The sequence below is a fragment of the Oryctolagus cuniculus genome, chromosome 1 (genome assembly GCF_964237555.1).
Source record: "Oryctolagus cuniculus chromosome 1, mOryCun1.1, whole genome shotgun sequence".
In the NCBI taxonomy this organism is placed as follows: Eukaryota; Metazoa; Chordata; class Mammalia; order Lagomorpha; family Leporidae; genus Oryctolagus; species Oryctolagus cuniculus.
This window is the reverse complement of record NC_091432.1, coordinates 169324355-169348548: the sequence shown is the minus strand read 5'-3', so window position 1 is coordinate 169348548 and position 24194 is coordinate 169324355. Positions and strand designations below refer to the sequence as shown.

The following is a 24194-nucleotide window of genomic DNA, read 5'->3' as shown; positions in this document are numbered from 1 at the left end:
TGGCTCTGGCAGTGGCTGACCTAATTCTGGCACTAAATCTCTCTTACTTTCTCCCAACTACAGGCCTTGACTGTGAATTTAATACACTAATCTGATCTCTAAGCAAGAAAAAAATTTAGAAGCTTAGTTGTCCTGCTTAGTGCTGAGTGAGAGTTGGGGATCTTATTCCCTGGTTCCAATGACTGGGATTTTGTCTGGAATGGAGCTCCTACGTTGTATCCCAGTTTTAATAAAGGATACTCTGTATCTTTCAATGATTCTGCTACCCAAATAATCTGAAACTCCAAGTAGATATTGTTAGCCCAGTGTCTCTAGGGCCTCTCAATACCAGTTCTGGCAGTTTTGGAGTTAATCCCCAAATTCAAGTGTCTGCACCTTCTTTGTAGTAACTGTCTAGAATCTCTGCCTATAAGAGCACTTACAAAATGCCTAAAGCCAAGTTCTGGCTGCTGAAAGATCCTCTGCTTACTCACAGTGCTGTCACTAACAGCTAACCTCTTAGAGTCCAAAATTCTGAAGAATGCTACTCTCTGAAGTGCCAACTGGCTCCATGACCACCAGCATCAGCTAGTTCCAGCCTAAGAAAGTTAGTTTTTTTTTTTTTTTTTTTTTTTTTTTTTTTTTTGACAGGCAGAGTGGACAGTGAGAGAGAGACAGAGAGAAAGGTCTTCCTTTGCCGTTGGTTCACCCTCCAATGGCCGCCGCGGCGGGCGCGCTGCGGCCGGCGCACCGCGCTGATCCGATGGCAGGAGCCAGGAGCCAGGTGCTTTTCCTGGTCTCCCATGGGGTGCAGGGCCCAAGCACCTGGGCCATCCTCCACTGCACTCCCTGGCCACAGCAGAGAGCTGGCCTGGAAGAGGGGCAACCGGGACAGAATCCAGCGCCCCAACCGGGACTAGAACCCAGTGTGCCGGCGCCGCTAGGCGGAGGATTAGCCTAGTGAGCCGCGGCGCCGGCCGAAAGTTAGGTGTTTTTATCTTGTGTGTTTGTGAAGGAAGTTAGAATATGCCACCCGGCCGGCGCCGTGGCTCAATAGGCTAATCCTCCACCTTGCGGCGCCGGCACACCGGGTTCTAGTCCCGGTCGGGGCGCCGGATTCTGTCCCGGTTGCCCCTCTTCCAGGCCAGCTCTCTGCTATGGCCAGGGAGTGCAGTGGAGGATGGCCCAGGTGCTTGGGCCCTGCACCCCATGGGAGACCAGGAGAAGCACCTGGATCCTGGCTCCTGCCATCGGATCAGCGCGGTGCGCCGGCTGCAGCGGCGGCCATTGGAGGGTGAACCAACGGCAAGGGAAGACCTTTCTCTCTCTGTCTCTCTCACTGTCCACTCTGCCTGTCAAAAAAAAAAAAAAAAAAAAAAAAAAAGAATATGCCACCCCAAAATATGCCTCTTTGGCATATGGATTATTTTGCCTTAAAGGTCGTTGAGAACCAGCTGATGGGAGAAAAGTTCTAAACACAGGGCACAAGGTTTTCATTTGTAAAGGAATTTTATAAATCAAATTACCATTTGTAAAAGGTATCTCCCTCTCCATAGGGACTAAGGAGACTTATCAAATTTTATCAGTTAGGAAGGCACCAACTTAAATTTGTGTAACAAACCTAGCTGATTAATCCTTGTTCACAATACTTTCCCCAGTCACTTTCCCATTACTTGCCTCTCCAGCCAAGAAGCCCAAAACTCCCCTTCCTTTTTTTATCCTGAGATGTTAAATGAAGGTACTTCCAAATATTTGTTAATAATTGAATTAAAATATACATTTGAATTGGTACAAAAAATTTTTGAGACTTTTTTAAATAATATGTATTACCTGTGAACTTTTTGAAGATCCCTGTGTAAGCCAGATTTCTAACCATTCATTTGGGTTACTTATCTGGGTGTTCTGTGTACACCTGCAAGATGCACATGTTCATGAACTTCTGTTTGTTTTTTTCTTGCAGATCTGTCTATTTACAAAGCTCCAGCTGGAGAGGCTAAGATGGGCTGAGGTAAAAGATATATTTTTTCACCCCTACATGTATTTCATCTTGACTCTACTCAGCTTTTGTCCTGTTTATTTTTATGTGAGAACTGTAGGAGGGGTTTTCAAAAAGTTTGTGGAACATGAGTATTATGAAAACCTATGAATGAACTTAAAAATTTCTGCAACAAAATAAACCTGTCTTTTAATTTTTTCTCAAGCTTTTTGAAACGCTGTTATATTTGTTTGGACTTAGTGTGAGTGAATTGTTCATCTTCTTGCAGTGTCTATTTTTTTAGTGTCTTCATATCCAATATACTTACTTCCCAAAGTGAATGGAAGAAGTTCTATGTGCTGTTCCAGAGGTCATTTTTGTAGAGATAATGGGGTTTAAGAGAAAACACCCACAGTTTATTTGCTCTTTTCACAAGCTGAACACTGAGTGAACTTTGGAGTTGACTCTGTGATACCTGTTGGTGTAAAACTGACCAGAGATTGCTGGATTACACCACTGTGGCCAGCACCAGTCAGGAAACGTCAGGTGGAAAGGCCTCAGGTGACATGACCCACAGAAATATATTCCTCATGCCACAAGTGACAGAGTCTGCCCATTTTGGAAAGGTTTTCTTATTGCTGTTCCTGGGACCTGTTGTGGGACTTTCCTTGCTTCTTGAGTTACCAACTCTCCTAATCAGATGATTGGAATATGCTGCATCCTTGCCTTATCACTCACTCACTCTTGTCTTGGGTCTTTGCTGTCTCAGAGGTGACAGAGATCTTCTCTGAGCACATTCTAATGAAACTTTCCCAGTTTTCCTTCCCTTTGGCCTCACTGGGATATCTGACCAGGGTGCTTCCATGTGTTCTGGCATTTTCTCCTCACTCCAGGGCTCTACGCTATCCTCTTTCCTCTCTTTCTCAAGAATCCTCCATGCTTCCTTCAGGGGCTTTGCTCAGCCTCCTTAAATTTGGGTGATCCTCAAGGTTGGTTGCACATGCCTGGTTGAATCCTTTTCCACAGGACCTACTTAAATATCATATATCAAGTCTCCTTCATCCTATCCTCAGAACTGGATAGCTCTCAGGCCCCTATCTCTAGAACTAATCTCTGACTTCCACACTACATTAGTACTGCCCTGCTCTATCCTTCCCTTTGAGTTCCCCCACACCACCCCAACTCACTTTTCTGAAGGTGGACTCAGCTTCCTATTCCTTGAATGCCCTCTCTTTCTGGATAGCCCAATTTCCATTATTGCTGCCAACATCCTCCCATTTTTCCCATTAAAATTCAGGCGTCTGGACGGATGTTTGTTGCAGTGGTTAAAACACGACTTGGAATGCCCACATCCCATAAAAGAATACCTGGTTCAGATCCCAACTCCACTCCTGATTCCAGCTTCCTTTCTGATATTCCCCTTGGGGAAGTAACAGATGATGACCCAGGTCCTTGGGTCCATGCCACCCATCTGGGAGACATGGACTGAGTTTTGGTTCCTGGCTTTGGCCAGGCCCTGGCGGTTTTGGGCATTTGGGGAGTGAGTCAGTGGATGAAAATCTTTCTGTCCCTCTCACTGTCTCTCTGCCTTTTATATACTTTTTCTCATTTCCCTCACCTATAAATACTAAGAGTCTTCATTTGTCTTACTAATGTTAAGTAGTAGTTTTTGTGTGTGTGTGTGTATTTTTGTTTTTTAAGAAAGAGTTTGGGGCTGGCGCTGTGGCATAGCAGGTAAAAGTCGCCACCTGCAGTGCGGGCATCCCATATGGGTACCGGTTCCATTCCTGGCTGTTCTACTTTTGATTCAGCTCTCTGCTGTGGCCTGGGAAGGCAATGGAAAGATGTCCCAAGTCTTTGGGCCCCTGTACCCATGTGGGAGACCTGGAGGGAGCTCCTGACTTTTGGCTTCATCGGCGCAGCTGCAGCTGTTGTTGCCATCTAGGGAATGAACCAGTGGATGGAGGACTTCTCTCTCTGCCTCTGCCTCTCTGTAACTCTACCGTTGAAGTAAATCAATACATCTTTAAAAAAAAAGTTTAAGACTATTTTCTTAAAAAAAAAAAAAAAGAAAGATCATTCATTTATTTGAAGGGCAGAGTTACAAAGAGAGAAGGAGAGAGAGAGAGAGAGAGAGAGAGAGAGAGAGAGAGAGAGATCTTCCATCTGCTTATTCACTCTGCAAATGGCCACAGTGGTCACAGCTGGGCTTATTCAAAGCCAGGAGCCAGGAGCTTCCTCCCAGTCTCCCACATGGGTGCAGGGGCCCAAGCACTTGGGCCATCTTCCACTCCTTTCCCAGCTGCATCAGCAGGGAGCTGGAGCAGAAGAGGAGCAGCATAGAGCCACAGGTGGCAGCACAACTCAGTAGGCCATAGTGCTAGCCTCTAAAACTATTTTCAGGGGTATATTTCCCTACCATTATCTCCTTCTCCCCACTAATGTTAGGTTTATTTTATTTTTTTTTTATTTACTTGACAGTGAGAGTTACACAAAGAGAAGGAGAGGCAGAGAGAGAGAGAGAGAGAGAGAGAGAGAGGTCTTCCATCTGTTGGTTCATTCCCCAATTGGCCGCAATGACTGGAGCTGCACCCATCCGAAGCCAGGAGTCAGGAGTTTCTCCCTGTCTCCCACGTGGGTGCAGGGGCCCAAGCACTTGGGCCATCTTCCTCTGCTTTCCCAGGTCATAGCAGAAAGGTGGATCAGAAGTAGAGCAGCCGGGACTCAAACCGTCATCCATATGGGATGCCGGCACTGCAGGCGGCAGCTTTACCCCTTACGCCACAGAGACAGCTCCCATTTTATTTTTCAATGGATTAATGTCTCCTTTTCTAAATTATTATATTCTTAGCACTTAAATACATAGTCATATTTATTTTTATGCTGACTATAGTGGTATCTAAACTGCCTTCTCCTTGACCTGTCTATAATACAGAGGCTGAAAGAACTGAGCCTGCAGAAGCGGCTGTGCGGACCAGTCCTCATCGTGAAATGCCAGAGTAAGTCTGCAGACTCATCTATGGGTAAGGGTTTAAATCTGTGATGACTCAACTTCTTAACCCAATTTCTATATTTTGTTATAAAATAAACATATTTACTCCATGGGCACCACACTGTAATCATATTCTCAACATGGTCTGCAACCAGGTTTCTCACTTGAGGCCAAAGAGACAACTTTATAATCTGTACATCTCCATGGATTTTTGTAGGGGAAATGTGACCAAGCAAGAAGACCATGTGCGTAGAAAAGTACTGGGGGAGAGAGGAGAAGGAGGAACTGCTAATGGATATGGATTTTCCTTTGGGATGAAGAAAATGTTTTGGAATAGATAGAAGTGGTGGTTGCATACTATTGTGACTGTACTGGATGTTGATGAATTGTTCACTTTAGGATTATTAATTTGTGTTATGTCAACTTTACCTCAATTAAAAAAAAGTTATCATCAGTAGAAACATCATCCTGCCTTTGTCTCTTCCCAAGGAGAAGGAGGCTGGAGAATACTCTGGTATCAGTGGCATGTAGGTGCAGGAATATAAACTGGTCAAGACCAAGAGTTCTACACCCTGCCATACAGAATTCTTGATTCTTGGTCTTTTCCTGTGTTTTATTTAGAAATATTGACTGTGAAATAGACTAATATCCTGTCAGACTCCAAAGAAGAGGAAAGATGCATGTGGTGACTTAAACATGTAATAGAAAATATTTCTATTATTATGGGAGAAGATATAAAATACATATGAATAAGGGAGTTACTTGAGGCACACATAAGAATTATATAGGGCATTTTAAAATTATTAAAAATAAAGTTCCTTAGGGTAGGCGTTGTAGTACAGTGGTTGAAATACTACTTGAGGCTCATATCCCATACTAGAGTGCCTGGGTTTGAGTCTTCATTTCATTTCTTTTTTTTTTTTTTTAAGATTTTATTTATTTATTTGACAGGTAGAGTTACAGACAGTGAGAGAGAGACAGAGAGAAAGGTTTTCCCTCTGTTAGTTCACTCCCCAAACAGCTGCAACGACCAGAGCTATGCCGGTCTGAAGCCAGGAGCCAGGTGCTTCTTCCTGGTCTCCCACGCAGGTGCAGGGGCCCAAGCACCCAGGCCATCCTCTACCACCATCCCAGGCCACAGCAGAGAGCTGGATAGGAAGAGGAGCAACCAGGACTAGAACCTGGCGCCCATATGGGATGCCAGCACTGCAGGCAGAGGATTAACCTGCTGTGCCATGGCGCCGGCCCCCTTCATTTCTGATCTGGTTTCCTGCTAATGCATACTCTGGGAGGCAGTGATGGCTCAAGTGTTTGGGTCCCTAACGCCCACTTGGAGACATGGATGGAGATACTGGCTCTTGACTTTGGCCTCACCCCTCCCAGCTTTTGGGGATTTTTGGAAGTGAACCAGTGAATGGAAGAGTCTTTCTTTCTCTCTCTCTGTCTCTCTGTCTCTCTGTCTCTCTCTCTTTTGAATAAACAAGCAACAACAACAAAATACTTTTAAAAAATAAGATTTCCAGGGCTGGCACCGCAGCTCACTAGGCTACTCCTCCTCCACCTGCAGTGCCGGCACCCTGGGTTCTAGTCCCGGTCGGGGCGCCGGATTCTGTCCCGGTTGCTCTTCCAGTCCAGCTCTCTGCTGTGGCCAGGGAGTGTAGTGGAGGATGGCACAGGTCCTTGGGCCCTGCACCCACATGGGAGACCAGGAGGAAGCACCTGGCTCCTGGCTTCGGATTGGTGCAGCACGTGGGCCGTAGTGGCTACTTGAGGGGTGAAGCAACGGAAAAAGGAAGACCTTTCTCTCTGTCTCTGTGTCTCTCTCTCACTGTCTAACTCTGCCTGTCCAAAAAAAAAAAAAAAAAAAAAAAAGATTTCCAAATAATTTTCTTGGTTATATAATCCTGAGCAAGATATTCAGCAGCTAACCTAGAACATTTACTTCTAGGACCACTTTTATTTTATTAACATTATCAAGACTAGTCTGTTAAGTCATTGTGAAGTCTCTGAATTGTTCCTTATCCTCCATGATCACTTCTTTTCATAAAAAGACCATTTGAGAACATGTTCCTACATACTGAAAGAAAGATCTTGAATTATGTAAAACTTATATGCCTCTTCTCCCCATAGCTGACACCAGACACCCTGTACCTACAGGCTCAGCCTGAAGGCCTCACCCCCTGGGACAATTCCAAACCTTGGGCTGGTGGCAAGGCTTGCTGGAGACATGGTATGTTCTACTTAAGCTAATCATTTGGAATTCTTTTTGATATTTTTCAACATTTATTTAATGAGAGCTTTGTGAGTGCTTTCAGTGAATGCTCTTCTAATTTGCTCTTGAGGGAATGGAACATGTGTTTTGGGCAGGTTTGTAAGTGGCTCTCTGTGAAATCTGAATGAAAACTTACCCTTGTGCTGGCTTTTTCCTGATGGACAGTTCAACCCTCTAGGTGTGGTGCTCAGACCAGAGTGTGAATGGTCCACCCCTGATCTGGATTTTATAGAGGGAGATTGGGGAGGTTTTTCATCTAGTTCAATACCTAATCAACATGGCAACAAGTCAACTTTGATGATTTGAAAAATATTCATCCAAGCTATTTAATAATAAAAGTATGTATTAGGACTTAGAATATGGTGGAAGTTCCTAAATATCTTACCAAGTCTCCCTCATATCTGTTATCCTGTACCTGGCATTACTCTAATTTATCATACTCAGATTTTGTGAATGATTCTTGCCATTTTAGATATGTGATCATTCATGAAAAAATTTCAACTCAACAAATAACCACAAAGTTCTTGTTCCCCATTGCATCATATTGATTTACTCTAGTTAGGAAATTGTGATGAAAGCAAATAAAAATAGCAATCTCTCTAAATATTTGGACTTGGCAAAGATGAACACTTTGGTAGTATAGTATAGGAGGAAGGGGACAAAAATGAAGATTTATTTATAACTCAATTATTTTAATTTGCATTGGGAATCAAAGGTAGAGAAAGTTTAATGGGTTTAAGCATGAACGTCTTCGGTGTGATTTCTTTTCTGTTACAAAACACGTTGTGGGGCCGGCGCTGTGGCGTAGCGGGTTAAGCCGCCACCTGCAGTGCTGGCATCCCATATGGGGACTGGTTTGAGTCCCAGCTGCTCCACAGTCCAGCTTACTGCTGTGGTCTGGGATAGCAGTGGAAGATGGCCCACTGCACCCATGTGGGAGACCCAGAGGGAGCTCCTGGTTCCTGACTTCGGATTGACACTGCTCTGGCCCTTGTGGCCATCTGGGGAGTGAGCCAGCGGATGGAAGACCTCTTTCGCTCTCTCTCTCTCTGCCTCTGCTCTCAGTAACACTGCTTTTCAAATACAATAAATAAATATTATTTATTTATTTATTTATTTATTTATTTTTTGACAGGCAGAGTGGACAGTGAGAGAGAGACAGAGAGAAAGGTCTTCCTTTGCCGTTGGTTCACCCTCCAATGGCCGCCACGGCTGGCGCGCTGCGGCCGGCACACCGCGCTGATCCGATGGCAGGAGCCAGGAGCCAGGTGCTTTTCCTGGTCTCCCATGGGGTGCAGGGCCCAAGCACCTGGGCCATCCTCCACTGCACTCCCTGGCCACAGCAGAGAGCTGGCCTGGAAGAGGGGCAACCGGGACAGAATCCGGTGCCCCGACCGGGACTGGAACCTGGTGTGCCGGTGCCGCTAGGCGGAGGATTAGCCTAGTGAGCCGCAATAAATAAATATTTTTAAAAAATTTAAAATGCAAACAAACAAACAAAAAAACAAAGTGGCTTTGTGGACACAAGTGCATAAAAGAAAAAATTGCTCCTTTTTTCCAGCACTGTGAAATAAAATAACTTCTGTACTTTTCAAATGTCTCTCTAACATTTATAGAATTTAATTTCAGCAATTATTCTATCTGCGATAGCTCATATAGGTCACACAGTAACTGAGCAGGGATTGGCTGCTTGGGACACTTGCATCCAATATCAGAGTGCCTGGGTTCAAGTCCCTTTTGTTCCCAATTCCAGCTTCCTGCTAATGTGCACCCTGTGAGGCAGCAGATGATGGATTGAATACTTGTGTTCCTGCCACAACTCAACCTGGATTGAGTTCTGGTTCCTGGCTTTGTCCTGGCCCAGCTTTGGCTGTTGGGTCCTTTAGGGAAGTGATCCAAAAGATGGGAGATTTCTCTGACTATTGCTCTCAAAATGAATGCATCAATAAATACTTCTTAAAAAGAATATAAGAAAAACAGAAAATGTTCAGATGACAACTTCCTAAATATTACATAGGATATAGGAGATATCTCTTAGGTATAAGAACATTATCGCTTGTTACCCTTGTTACAGCTGGGATAATAACAGAAAATCTGTAATGTCATATAATACTCAGTCTTATTTTTTATACCTACTGTTTTTAAAGCCTTACCCTCATAACTTTTTTTTAAAAAAAAAATGAGTTATTTGTTTGAAATACAGAATTAGAAAGAGGGAAAGTCAGAGAAAGACTGTTTTAGTCCCCACATGGCTGCAGTAGCTGGAGCTGGGCCAGGCCAAAGCCAGGACCCTGGAACCCCATCTGATTCTCCCATGTGGGTAGCAGGGGCCCAAGCACTTGGGCCAACTTCTGCTACATTTCTGGGCACATTTTTTTTTTTTTTTGGACAGGCAGAGTGGACAGTGAGAGAGAGTCTTCTTCCTTTTCCGTTGGTTCACCCTCCAATGGCCGCTGCGGCTGGCGCGCTGTGGCCCGCGCAACTCGCTGATCCGAAGCCAGGAGCAGGTGCTTCTCCTGGTCTCCCATGCGGGTGCAGGACCCAAGGACTTGGGCCATCCTCCACTGCACTCCCTGGCCACAGCAGAGAGCTGGACAGGAAGAGGAGCGACTGGGACAGAATCCGGCACCCCGACCGGGACTAGAACCCGGTGTGCCGGTGCCTCAGGCGGAGGATTAGCCTATCGAAGCGCGGCGCCGGTCCCTTTCTGGGCACATTAACAGGAGCTGGATCAAAAATGAAGCAGCCAAGACATAAACTGGTGCCCATAGAGGATGCTGGTGTCACAAGACAACAGCTTAACCCACTGTGTCACAACACTAGCCCCAACCCTCATAACATTTTATGTCAAAAAAAAAAAAAAAAAAAAGAAAGAAAGAAAATCCTAGCTCTGCTACCTGGTTTATCATGTGATCATTTCTCTACACCCATTCTGCCATTGCCAGCCTCCACTAGATGTCATCCTAATTGGACCATCTGATCCTGAAATATGAACATCCATACTTTTCAGGCCTGGTGTAGTCTTCTGCCTGAATAGTGTAAAAAGAGAACAGTGCAGAACAATACAAGCCCACTAGCAACTTTACATTATTTGGGCTTTGTCTGCGTATGTAGCAGTGAGATCATTACCTATGCAAAATCAGGTACTGTGCCACCCTTGGCTGTGGGATTCCTCTTTAGGGCCTTAGCAGGCCTGGGCGCCTATCAGCCATCTCACAATCTGAGGAACAATTCTGTTTTCCTTACTACCTCTGGGACCTTAACTGGCATTATGGAAATGAAAGTCTACCACTATGGAATATTTATGCCTGCAGGTTTAATTACAGATATCAGTTGATGATGGTCATCAAACTTGGATTTAGCATATTGAATAGACCTCATCAGTAGGTCTGGTCAATAATTATCCCAGAGTGGACTCATGAAGAATTAAAAATCTCCAAACTTCTGCTATCTTCAGTGTATTAAGAGAAATAAGTACAGCATTTTCACATATTCTGACATTTTGCCTTTTAAAAAACAACACTGAACCGGGAAAGGGGAAAATTTACTGATTACCATTACAACCCTACAAAGATGGGCCGTGTATAACAAAGAACTTAATGATATCCTAATACAGTTTTTGATTCTTGTGTGTTGATGTTATCTCTTCTTTCTATAACTGTGGATAAAAGCTCAAGGTGTAAAGTGCTAGGTATCAACACTGGGGGCCCTAAAACCCAATGCCTTGCCCAGAGGAACAGGCTGAAAAAAAATCTCTTGATGAAATTTAGGACATGAGTTCTCTTGCTCACCTTAGAGCACAGACCCACTTTGAAATTATGTTAAATAAAATATCAAGGAAAATAAAGCTTACTGTAAGTAATGATTTAAAACAATTCTAATTTATTATTTTAGATAAAATTTAAATCTATTTTATAATTTAAAAAATTTCTGTTAGATTTGTGCTAGACTTAAATTAAGTCTATACTTTTTTATGCCAAAGTGTGATCTTTTTACCACTTATAGACTTTCCTTACAAGATTATCATGTTTCAATATTCATTAAATTTTATTTAATAGCTCTTAGTAATATTTTATAGTATAAATCTTGAATACTTAGTGTTAAGATTATTCCTAAGTATTTTATTATATTGCTTATTTTTCATGTAATAACCCCCACCCCCCCGCATTGCATTTTCTGAGAATTGATTGCTAATGTAAAAGAAAAGCTATGGAAACATTTATTAGCTGTCTTAGGAATCTTTTTTTTTTTAAGATTTATTTATTTATTTGAAAATCGGAGTTACACAGAGAGAGTAGAGGCAGAGAGAGAGAGAGAGATCCTCCATCTGCTGGTTCACTCCCCAATTGGCCACAGGGCCTGGAGCTGTGCTGATCTGAAGCCAGGAGCCAGGAGCTTCTTCTGGGTCGCCCACACGGGTGCAGGGCCCAAGGACTTGGGCCATCTTCTACTGCTTTCTGAAGCCAAGCAGAGAGTTGGATCAGAAATGGAGCAGCCGGGTCTTGAACCAGCACCCATATGGGATGCCGGCACTTCAGGCCAGGGTGTTAACCTGCTGCGCCACAGCGCTGGCCCCAGGAATCTTACTAGTTTGAATTGCATTTCAGTTGATTGTTTTGATTTTTACAAATAATTTTTTGTACATGAAATTTTTTGAAGTTTTATGTATTTATTTGAAAGGCAGAGGTTCAGAGAGCCAGAGAGAGGGAGAGAGGGAGAGAGGTCTCCCATCCACTGGTTCACTCCCCAAATGGCTGCAACAGCGGAGCTGGGCCTATCTGTAGCTAGGAGCCAGGAGCTTCTTCTGGGTTTCCCACATGTGTGCAGGGGCCCAAGGACTTGAACCATTTTTTGCTGTTTTCCTAGGCCATAGCAGAGAGCTAGATTGCAAGTGGAGCAGCCAGGACTTGAACCAGCACTCATATGGGATGCTGGCACTGCAGGAAGCAACTTTACCTGCGATGCTACAGTGCAGGCCCCTGCACATGATTTTTTAAAGCTTATTTATGTACTTTTATTAATTTGAAAGGCAGAGTGATGGCAGGGTATGTGGGGAAGCTGCCATCTACTGGTTTACTCTCCAAATGCCCACAACAGCCAGGGCTGTGTCATACTGAAGCCAGGAGCCCAGAATTCTAACCAGGTCTCCCACTTGTATGGTAGGGACCCAAGTACTTGAGCCATCACCTGCTGCCACCCAGGATCATATTTGCAGAAAGATGGGTTGGAAGCAGAGTAGCACAGATATAACCATGCACTCCAATTTGGATACAGGCATACCAAGCAGCAGCTTAACTCATCATTCCACAATGGCTATCCTACAAATAATGCATTTTTACTTCTGCTATCCAATACTTTATACTTTTTAATGAAATTTGAAGTTTCAATTTCCAGGCAATGTTAAATGAATATGTTGTGTGTCTATTTATTTATTTTCAGATTTGTCTCACAACTCATTTAGGATGTTGGTTATTTTTAAAAAGAGATTGATTGATTAATTGATTGATTTAAAAGTCATAGTGATGGGGAGGGAGTGGAGACACAGATTTTTCATCCTTAGTTCACTCCCCAAATGGCTAAAATGATTTGCGCTGAGCTGGGCTAAAGCCAGGATGCTGGAACTCAATCCTGGTTCCCCACATGGGTGGCAGGACCCGTCTGCTGCTGCCTTTCCAGGTATATTAGCAGTGAGCTGGGTATGAAGCAGAGCAACCAGGACTCCAATCAATACTCAGATATGGGATGCCAGTGTTGCAAACAGTGGCTTAATCCACTGCACCACAATGCTGGACTCCCAAGGCCTCTTAACTGCTATGCTAGGTTAACCAATCCTACCATTTTTAGACTGACTTACTTAGTAATATATGTTTGAAATATATCCATGTTCTTAATAAGCTGGGGCCAAGCAGGGTAAGAGATTAATAAAACAATGTTATGCTAAATTACAAGACGTTCTGCTGAGATTTTTTTAAAGATTTTTTTTTTCATTTATTTGAAAAGCATAGTAACAGAGAGGCAGAAGCAGAGAGAGAGGTCTTCCATCTGATGATTCACTCCCCAATTGGCCAAAAAACAGCCAGAACTGCACCGATCCGAAGCCAGGAGCCAGGAGCTTCTTCTGGGTCTCCCACGTGGGTGTAGGGGCCCAAGAATTTGGACCATCTTCTACTGCTTTCTGAGGCCATAGAAGAGAGATGGATCAGAAGTGCAGCAGCCTGGACTCGAACCAGCACCCATATGGGATATCAGTGCTGCACGCAGCAGCTTTATCTGCTTCACCACAGCGCTGGCCCCTCTGCTGAGACTTTAATCACAAGTTTTACTGTATTTTTCCAGGCTCTTAAAAACAACTACAACAGTGTAAATTCTAAGTATAGAGCTCATGATTATTAGTAGTATTTTTTCTTTTATGTTTATTCATTTGAAAGGCAGAGTTTCAGAGAAAGAGAGGGAGAAGGAGAGAGAGAGAAAGAGAGAGAGAGAGATCAATCTTCCATGTGCTGGTTCACTTCCCAAGTGGCTGCAATGGCCAGGGCTGAGCCACAATGAAGCCAGGAACCAGAAGCTTCACCTCACACATGGGGGCAGGGGCCCAGGTATTTGGGCCATCTTCTTCTGCTTTCCCAGGTGCATTAGCAGGGAACTGGATCAGAAGTGGAGCAGCCAGAACTCCAAACAGTGCCATTAAGGATACTGGCATTGCAGATGGCACCTTTACCCATTACACCACAGCACCAGTCCCAGCAGCATGTTTTAAACTTATCAAGGGAGCACTCTAATTGACAGTTTTAATTGGAGCTTCCCTTTAGAAAACTTCTTCCCAGGGCTGGCGCCTCAGCTCAATAGGCTAATCCTCCGCCTATGGCACCAGCATCCCGGGTTCTAGTCCTGGTCAGGGCGCCGGATTCTGTCCCAGTTGCTCCTCTTCCGGTCCAGCTCTCTGCTGTGGCCCGGGAGTGCAGTGGAGGATGGCCCAGGTCCTTGGGTCCTGCACCCGCATGGGAGACCAGGAGAAGCATCTGGCTCCTGGCTTCGGATCAGTGCAGTGCGCCGGCCGCAGCGCGCCGGCTGCAGTGGCCATTGGAGGGTGAACCAACGGAAGAGGAAGACCTTTCTCTCTGTCTCTCTCTCTCACTGTCCACTCTGCCTGTCAAAAACAAACAAACAAACAAACAAACAAACAAAAAACTTCTTCCCAGATAAATGTTACTTCTTGTAAAAGAACAACGTGCAGCAGCTGGTGTTGTGGTGATACCAGCATCCTATGTGGGCACTGGTTCTTGTCCTGGCTGCTCCACTTCCTATTCAGTTTCCTGCTGATGGCCAGGGAAAAGCAATGGAAGATGGCCCATGTGTTAGGGCCCCTACCACCAATGTGGGAGACCCAAATGAAGCTCCTGGCTCCTGACTGGCCTGATTCAGCCCTGGCCATTGTGGTTGTCTGGGGAGTGAACCAGCAGAAGGAACACATCTCTTTCTCTGCATCTTCCTCTCTGCAATTCTGACTTTCAAATGAATAAATCAGTGTTTAACAACAACAACAACAACAGAGAACAATATAGGATGTCTACTTTCCTGGAGATGTATGTTTTACTATGCATAAGACGAAAATGAATCTGCAGGGAATATGTAACCTACCATAGTTGTAGAATTTTTCACCTGACCTTGACAGTATGCATTTATAAGTACATTAAATATTTTGGTTTTCATTTAAAAAGTTTTTTGATGTGGGTCATTTATACGAACCTCTATATACTGAAATGCTCTCTCAATGTTCAGTTGGATAAATCTATTTTAAAATCAGTGTGTTAAAGTCATTACTTTATTAGATAAGATGTTATTTATTTATATATATAGTGCCTTACATTAAAAGTTTTTTTTTTTAATTAGAATGAGAGAATATAAGAGAAATTAGATCCCAAAGTGAATTCTGAGACATACCTTATTGCAGGAATTCAGATTAGATATCTCTGATACATTGAAACTATGTAAGGCTTGGAAGGAGAAGATTTAAGAGAGTTTTCTCAGGAAGATTTCTTTAGGGAGCAATATACCTGCTCTTTCACTCAACTTTAATGGAAAAGGTTTCAGCAAGACCACTTGGAGAGATAAGTTGGGAGACAGAGTGGAGTTTACTTTGAATTATGCCTAGATAATATAAATGACACATTCCAATCAGCTGGTTGCTTTAGCTTCAGATCAAAGAAAAATTTCCTCCAATGTTGGCATCCTATTGAATTTCCTGAGCTTGTTGGTACAAAGAATACATGAGTGTGGCTCATAAGACAATTTAGTTCCAAGCATGAAAAGAAGGCACCCAACAAAACACTTGAAATGATGATGGGTACCATAAAGTGCCAGCTGAGGATGGTTCAGTAATAAGAGAAAATTCTATTATCTGACACATAGGAAGTTCTGTTGAGTGTTTTCAGTGGAAGTTTCTTCTGTCCACTCAAGTCCTAAGAGCTTTAGACAGCTACCTCCCTGGATAGAAACCGACTGAACACAGCCTAAGTACAATGAGAACTCCTTGATGCCCACCCTTCTCCCTATCACAGCTTTACACTGTGGAGTGGGAACTGTCAGTAAGATGCTGGAGGAGGAACACAAGCCTGAGGTGGGGAAGCGAAAAGATTCTCATTTCTGCTACTTGGGCCAAAGACAATTTGCCTGCAGTAGAACCCATCTCAGCAAAAGGAGAGACGAGTTGAGAAGAGGTGAATGCAAGATCTTTAGGCTTTTTTTCAAAGGAAAGTGAATCTATGTGCAATGAAAAGACTTCGGAAGGTTTTAGGAAGGGACTGACTGAAAGAGAAGAATAAAATTCAAGGAGAACAGTTGATTATTCCTGAGTATCTTATTATTATATTGCTTGATTTTCATGCAGGTTTTTTTTTTATCCATTGCATTTTCTAAGGATGATTGCTAATATAAAAGAAAAGCTATTGATGGGGAGGGGGCTGGTGCTGTGGTATATAGTAGGTTAAGCCTCCACTTGTAGCACCAGCATCCCACATGGGTGCCAATTCGAGTCCCAGCTACTCCACTTCCAATCCAACTCTCTGCTTATGTGCCTGGGAGGTAAGTGGAAGATGACCCAAGTGCTTGGGCCCCTGCACCAACGTGGGAGACCCAGAGGAAGCTCCTGGCTCCTGGCTTTGGATCATCCCAGCTCTGGACATCATGGTCCTTTGGAGAGTGAACCAGTGGATGGAAGCTCTCTCTCTGTCCCTCTTTCTATCTGTTACTCTGCCTCTGCCTCTCTGTAACACTGCCTTTCAAATAAATACACATTTGTGAAGTAAATATTAATAATACTTGATGAACCCGATTGGAGGAATTATAGAGAGATCATGGATGACTTCTGGGATTTGGGCTGGGGCAACTGGGTAGATGGAGACTTTAATAGGAATAAGTGGTTAACTGAGCCTGGAAATCCAAATGAAATTTGTTGATGCCAGGCCAAAAACTTAGCATGTCAGAAATTTCTGTTAGGGAGATATAAGAGTCATCACCAAACATACATAGGATCTTCAAAAAGTTGATGGAAAATGTTTATTGTGAAAAAACTATGCATGGATTCTATTTTTTTGCACCAAAAATAACCTTATCTTTTAATTCCATTTTTCCATGAAATTAAAAAATTTTATTTGAAAGCCAGAGTGACAGAGAAGGGAGACTGACAGACAGACAGACAGACAGACACACACACACACACACACACTTACACATTTAATCTATCTTCCAATTCACTTCCCAATTGTCTACAACAGCCAGGGCTGGAACAAGCTGAATCCAGGAACCAGGAATTCCATCTAGTTCTCCATGTGGGTGCCAGGGACCCAAATTGGGCCAACATTCACTGCTTCTGAGGTGCTTTAGCAAGAAGCTGGATTAGAAGCATGGAGTAGCCAGGATTTTAACCATGCACTCTGATATGGGATCAAGGCATCTGAAGGTATGGCTTCACCTGCTGTGTCACCATGCCCAGTACTCCATGAACTTTTTGAAGTTCTCTAAGACAGCTCCTTTCCTGTCTCTAGGCTCCAAGGATATAAATAATGTCCCTGATAATGTCAAAGACTTTCCATCAATTAACCATTAATTGCCTTAATTGCCTATTCATTTGTTTCCAGTATCTTCTTAGCATTTTTCTGATGGCTTAGGCCCTACTGATTGACATTTTACATCCACAAATACTCTTTCTAAGGTCATCAATACTTTTTTTTTTTTTAGCTTTCCTCTTTTTTTTTTTTTTTTTCAAAATGCTATTACTTACAAATATGTATTTCATCTATAATGGGCCAAAATTGTTTGTTGGAATCCAAAATAAATAGCACAAAAAGAGACCATAATATAGGGTTGAGGTCATTTGCAGAAGGTTGTGTTAGGCTAAAGGTGTAGAGTATATTCCATCATAATAGTTCTCATTGCCTGAATCTTAAAATACAATTCAAAAATATAAATAATAGACTATTGCATTTTTCTTTCTCTAGATGGTTTTTATTTTTTAATAAAAATGATTGAGAAACTAAATTAATCAGCAACACCAACTTTAATTGCTTGATTTTTTAAAGAAGATTGATTTATTTATTTGAAAGAGTTACATAGAGGGCCGGCGCCGTGGCTCAATAGGCTAATCCTCCACCTTGCGGCGCCGGCACACCGGGTTCTAGTCCCGGTCGGGGCGCTGGATTCTGTCCCGGTTGCCCCTCTTCCATTCCAGCTCTCTGCTGTGGCCAGGGAGTGCAGTGGAGGATGGCCCAAGTCCTTGGGCCCTGCACCCCATGGGAGACCAGGAGAAGCACCTGGCTCCTGCCATCAGATCAGCGCGGTGCGCCGGCTGTGGCGGCCATTGGAGGGTGAACCAATGGCAAAGGAAGACCTTTCTCTCTCTCTCTCTTACTGTCCACCCTGCCTGTCAAAAAAAAAAAAAAAAAAAAAAGAGTTACATAGAGAGAGGAAAAGCAGAGAGAGAGAGAGGTCTTCCATCTGCTTGTTCACTCCCCAGATGGCTGCAATGGGTGGAGCTGCGCCAATCCGAAGCCAGGAGCCAGGAGCTTCTTCTGGGTCTCCCACGTGTGTGCAGGGGCCCAAGAACTTGGACCAAATTCCACTGCTTTCCCAGACCATAGCAGAGAGCTGGATTGGAAGTGGAGCAGCTGGAACTTAAACCATTGCCCATATGGGATGCCGGGACTGCAAGTGGCAGCTTTTCCAGCTAAACAACAGAGCCAGCCCTGGTGCACATATTGAGATGCTAGTTTTGTAGACAATGGCTTAACCCACTGTGTCACATCGCAGGGGAAGAGGGACTGGTTCAATTGGCAAGAAAGACTCAACGGGATTTGGGAATTCAAGATAAGCAACTTCATCCCAAAATATCAAAATGTCCCTATTCCAAGTCTGAAAGTTTCTGATTTATTCCAGACATTCACATAAGAGACTGAATAAGGCTGTGAATTTAACGTGTGTGGAATTGTGGCAATACACAAGACCAAAAATTAGATTTTATTTGTAGTGCATTCTTCCTGCAGCAATATAGGTTAGGAAATTTTTTTAGAGTATTGATACCCTAGAGTTTCCATTGAGGGACAAAGCTTCTGTACTCTGTCAAGGTGAATGGCTGGGAAGGAAGTACATCATGTTTGCTGTAGCCCATGCATTTGTCTGCTCTTGTCAGAGATGTAATAAATAATTTCTTGCCTTTATTGCCTTTTCCAATTTTCACACAAGTGTGTCTTCCATACAAGTGTGGAGCCAGTTGACTCTGGAAATTACAACCCCTTGGCATTGTGCCCCAGTGATACATAGAAAGAACATGGATGGACACAGGGATAGATGCAGATCGCCTCCTCTTCCCAGGCATCTAACATTGAGGGAATCTTCCAGCATTTATGAAGTATATACTTTCAATTTCAAATGGGTGAAAATTTTTCAGAGAATTCAGTCCAGTCTTCCTCATTCACCATTTTCTTCTGCCTTTTTTTTTTTTTTAAGATTTATTTATTTATTTGAAAGACAGAGTTGCAGAGAGAGGTAGAGCTAGAGAGAGAAGTCTTCTGTCCACTGGTTCACTCACCAATTGGCTGCAATGGCCAGAGCTGCACTGATCCGAAGCCAGGAGCCAGGAGCTTCTTCTGGGTCTCCCATGTGAGTGCAGGGGCCCAAGGACTTGAACCATCCTCAGTAGATGGCTTTCCCAGGCCATACCAAAGAGCTGTATTGGAAGTGAAGCAGCCGGGAATTGAACCGTCACCCTTATGGGATGCCAGCACTGCAGGCCATGACTTTACCCACTATGCCATAGCGCCGGCCCCAGAGAGATTGGTTTTTTATTCACTAGTTCTGTCCTCAAATTCCTGCAACAGCCAGGGCTGGCCCAAGGCTGGAGCCAGGAGCCAGGAACGCAATCCATGCTCATATTACACAGAGAATCCAATTATTTGAGCCATCATCACTTTCTCCCAGAGTGCCCATGAACAGGAATCTGGAGTCAGGAATTTTAGCTGGCGATCAAACCCACTGTGAGACAGCTAAGATTCCAACCCAGGCACTTCCATGTTGGGTGCAGGTGTCTTAATCACTAGCCAAAATGCCTGCTTCCATCTGGCTCATGTTTGTGCCTCTCAGCTACAGAAATTGGAGTGTTCAGATGATTGAAGGAGAAAGCTACAGGAGGAGAAACAAAAGTGGACAGGTTCTATTTTTTCGTAGTCTAAGTACAAGTAATTTTCTGATGACGTCTGTCCTCTCATCCTCATATTAAAAAAAAAAAAAAACCTGGAATTTTAAAGCTTATTCACTTGTTAAAATTTTCATGAGGCCACTAAAGATCTTAGGTTTATAAAAAGTCCAGGTCTTGATAATTATTTTTCAACTAAGACAATAGTGCAACATGTATAATATCTTTGTATCATTTGCATGTTTTTACATACACATACAGGGAGGCTTCAAAAAGTTTGCAGAAAATGGAATTAAAAGACAATGCGGGGCCAGCGCCGTGGTACACTTGGTTAATTCTCCGCCTGTGGCTCCGGCATCCCATATGGGCGCCAATTTCTAGTCCCAGTTACTCCTCTTCCAGTCCAGCTCTCTGCTGTGGCCTGGGAGGGCAGTGGAGGATGACCCAAGTGCTTGGGCCCCTGCACCCACATGGGAGACCAGGAGGAAGCACCTGGCTCTTGGCTTCGGATCGATGCAGTGCTGGCTGTTGCGGCCATTTGGGGAGTGAACCGATGGAAGGAAGACCTTTCTCTCTGTCTCTCTCTCTCTTACTGTCTATAACTCTACCTATCAAAAAAAAAATGCAAATTTCCCATGAAAAAAATTTTTTTTTTTGACAGGCAGAGTGGACAGTGAGAGAGAGAGACAGAGAGAAAGGTCTTCCTTTGCCATTGGTTCACCCCCCAATGGCCGCTGCAGCCGGCACGCTGCGGCCAGCACACTGCACTCATCCAAAGCCAGGAGCCAGGTGCTTCTCCTGGTCTCCCATGCGGGTGCAGGGCCCAAGGACCTGGGCCATCCTCCACTGCCCTCCCAGGCCACAGCAGAGAGCTGAACTGGAAGAGGAGTAACTGGGACTAGAACCTGGTGCCCCGACCAGGACTAGAACCTGGGATGCTGGTGCCACAGGCGGAGGATTAGCCTATTGAGCCGCGGTGCCGGCCTATGAAATTTTTTGAAACTTCCTCATATACACTCATATATAGATAGATAGAGATTAAGTGTAATGTACCAGTGCTTTCCATGTATAATCTTTTTTTTTATGCACTAATAAAAATTTAATATCAGAAAACAGCAATTTTTTTTAACCATTCACAATTAAAGTGGAAAGAGACAAAATTATAAGGCAGCCATCCATGGAATGATTTCATGTTTACAAAGGATCCAGAAAAAGGGACATTTAGAACCACTGCCCAGGCCACCGAGCCAGGGGAACTGCAGTGTTATCCCGCTATCCCACGAGACTCCTGTATAATCTTTTTTTAATGATTCATTTATTTATTTGAAAGGCAGAGTTACAGAGAAGCAGAGGCAGAGAAAGAGAGAGATCTCCCATCCACTGGTTCACTCCCCAAATGACTGCAACCAGAGTTGCGCTGACCAAAGCTAGGAGTTTCTTCCAGGTCTCCCATGAGGGTGGAGGGGCCCAAGGACTTGGGCCATCTTCTACTGCTTTCCTAGGCCATATTAGAGAGCTGGATTGGAAGTGGAGCAGCCAAGACTTGAACCGGTGTCCACATGGGATGCCAGCATTTCAAGCATTGGCTTTACCTGCAATGCCACAGCACCAGCCCCTGTGTGTGATAGTGTTTTTTGGGGGGCTGGCGCCTTGGCGCAGTGGGTTAATCCTCTGCCTGCGGCGCCGGCATCCCATGTGGAGGCCGGTTCTAGTCCCGGCTGCTCCTTTTTCAATCCAGCATTCTGCTGTGGCATGGGAAAGCAGTGGAGGATGGCCCAAGTGTTTGGGGCCCTGCACCCGCAGGGGAGAAGCACCTGGTTCCTGGCTTCGGATCAGTGCAGCTCCAGACGTTGTGGCCATTTGGGGAGTGAACCAACGAAGGAAGACCTTTCTCTCTGCCTCTCCCTCTCATTGTCTGTAACTACCTGTCAAATAAATAAAATCTTTTTTTAAAAAAATCGTGTTTTTTTTTTTTTTTAAATCCCATCCAGCTCTATGAGATGAGAAAACCGAAGTTCAGAGAGGTTAAGTAACTTGCCCACAATCCCAACAAGTATAAAAGAAACCAATTCTGTTTTTGTCGGTTTCCTTGGGATACAACAGGGAAAGATACCCTAAAATTGACAAACCGAGACTAACACTTTGTTGCATCCCTGTGGGAATCATCTTCCATGTTGGTTGAATCTCCCAGGAACTTCGCCCAGAGACTTAGAGCTGACCAGCCTTATCCCACGTAGGTGCAGCATTACACACTGGCAGAGTGCACTCACAGTGCTCCAGCCCCCAGCACCAGCCAGCGATGGAGCAGGCGTGACTGGCAGGCTCCAGGCTGAGAGGAGCGGGGCTCCACTGAGGGGCTGAGGAGGCCGTAGGGAGAGGGGGAGGGGGCGGCGACTGATCCGCCCCCACACCCCTATCCACTCCCATTGGCCAAGGGATTCCTGGCCCCATCCCACCGCCCGCCTCCAGGGCGACGCTTAAAGTGTGCGGAGCAGGTGCCGCTGGTGGAGCAACAACTTTGCTAGAGTAGCCGGGCTGTGCAGGTTGCCCATTCATTGTTTCCTACAGTCCATCCTTCTGAGTCCGGCGGAAAGTGACTCCAGGCCTGACTCACCTGCCAGTTGGAGGACCGAGTCCAGAAGCCGGACCGAGAGCGCAGCTGATCCTCTGGAGCAGTGGCCGCTGCCATGCAGTCCTGTGCCAGGACATGGAGACTGCGCCTGGGTTCGGGAGTCGGGGGCGGTCGCCGTCTGCCTGCGGGCGCGAGGCCGCATTTGGTACCACGGGTCCGGGACAGCAGTAGCGGCGGCGGGGACAGCGGCGCGGCTGGGGCCTCACGCCTCCTCGAGCGCCTCCTGCCCAGACACGACGACTTTGCTGAAAGGCATATAGGCCCCGGGGACAAAGACCAGAGGGAGATGCTACAGGCCCTGGGGCTGGCGGTAAGGACCTCCACCCGCCCCTCTGGGGGCCTCTCTTCTGTTCCTCCCGGATTCTGCCCGTGCGACCTTGGGGCTCCCGCCCCAAACTCTGCTGCACTCTGCGTGGGACCCGCACCCGGGGTCCGGGCCCTGTCGTGGACATGAGCTCGCACGCTTGGTCCCGGTTCCTTCTCCCACCACCTTACTTTTTCCTGCATTCATCGTCTTGCCTCAAAACTGTATTTGTAAACCTCCTCCAATCCAAGTAGTCCAGCGGATGAGCCATAATCTAGGAGGGAGGAGGAAGACCTCCTGGGTAGAGCGGACTTATCCGGTTATCTCCGGTTGTCGCCTGAAATCCAGCCCAGTAGGACCAAATCACTGATTTTTTCCCCCCAACTGATTTCTGAATTACTCAACGTTCTCTCTCTCTTTTTTTCTTTAAAAAGAAACCCCCCACTAAGGCGATTTTAATGCGGTTTCTAAGCCTTTGTAGTTGCAAAGCACAGAGGTGACTCTTAACTACTACTAGCCACTTTCCTCTGTCTTTAGTGTTCACCGACTTGCATTTCAATTTTAGAGCATTGATGAACTGATCGAGAAGACGGTCCCCGCCAGCATCCGCTTGAAAAGACCCTTGAAAATGGAAGACCCTATTTGTAAGTGGCAGAAAGGGCTCCCTTTGCTTCACTTTGCTCTGGCCTGTTTGCCTTCTGTGGTCCAGTTCTGGGATAGGATTGCTCAGGACTGGGAATCTGTTGATGAAAATAAAACAAGGATGGGTATCTCAGAGACTGGGAGAGAGTGGGGTATTTGGTTTCTGGAGCCGGCAGTTGAATACCCTAGGAGGGAGAGTAGCACATTTTCAGTCTTTACCTGAGGGCTCCAGAAGTGCCTACCAGCTTCCCCCAGGAAGGCCCAGCTCAAACACATGTGGAGGTTTCAAACACCTTGTGGGCTGGCTTTATCATCCCTTTGCGTGGAGAGGTTGTCAGGACAGACTCAGGAAGGAAAAAGGAATTGCCTGGTGGCATGCAGCTTTGGGAAGTGACAGACATGGAAGGGTCCCACACGCTGGCCTCTCTAGCCCAAGGTTCAGTAGCATTAGTGTTCTTTCGCTTAACACCCAGATTTTACTACTTACCTGCTGAAAGCAGGGATGAATTTTTTTTCACATATAATGAAGATTCATGAGTGGTTAAAAAAGCTTACCTTGCTCATATACAGTCAGAATTCTATTTTATGTTTAAAATGTTTTTAATGATCTGAAGATTGCCCTTCCAGAGATGTTTTTGTGTGGGTTTTGACCTCCTTAGAGTGAGGGAAGAATCTGCAATCAAGGGCACAGGCACAGCTGAAGGGGTTTTTTA

At 44.9% G+C, this 24194-nt stretch overlaps 1 protein-coding gene across 3 annotated transcripts in view; it reads left to right on the top strand.

Annotated features, from left to right (window-relative positions):
* The window catches only part of GLDC (glycine decarboxylase), a 142188-nt gene that overhangs the window by 15994 nt on the left and 102000 nt on the right, over positions 1-24194 (top strand). Inside the window, exons 2-5 of one of the 3 annotated variants that reach the window (XM_051858196.2) lie at positions 1940-1987; positions 4890-4953; positions 7077-7176; positions 23405-23483. In XM_051858196.2, coding sequence (XP_051714156.1) covers positions 7174-7176; positions 23405-23483 — 82 coding nt within the window. In that variant the 5' untranslated portion in view covers positions 1940-1987; positions 4890-4953; positions 7077-7173. Of the gene's footprint in view, positions 1-1939; positions 1988-4889; positions 4954-7076; positions 7177-22456; positions 22846-23404; positions 23484-24194 lie in introns of those variants that run through there. The other 2 variants (XM_051858199.2, XM_002708098.5) reach the window with 2 other exon arrangements.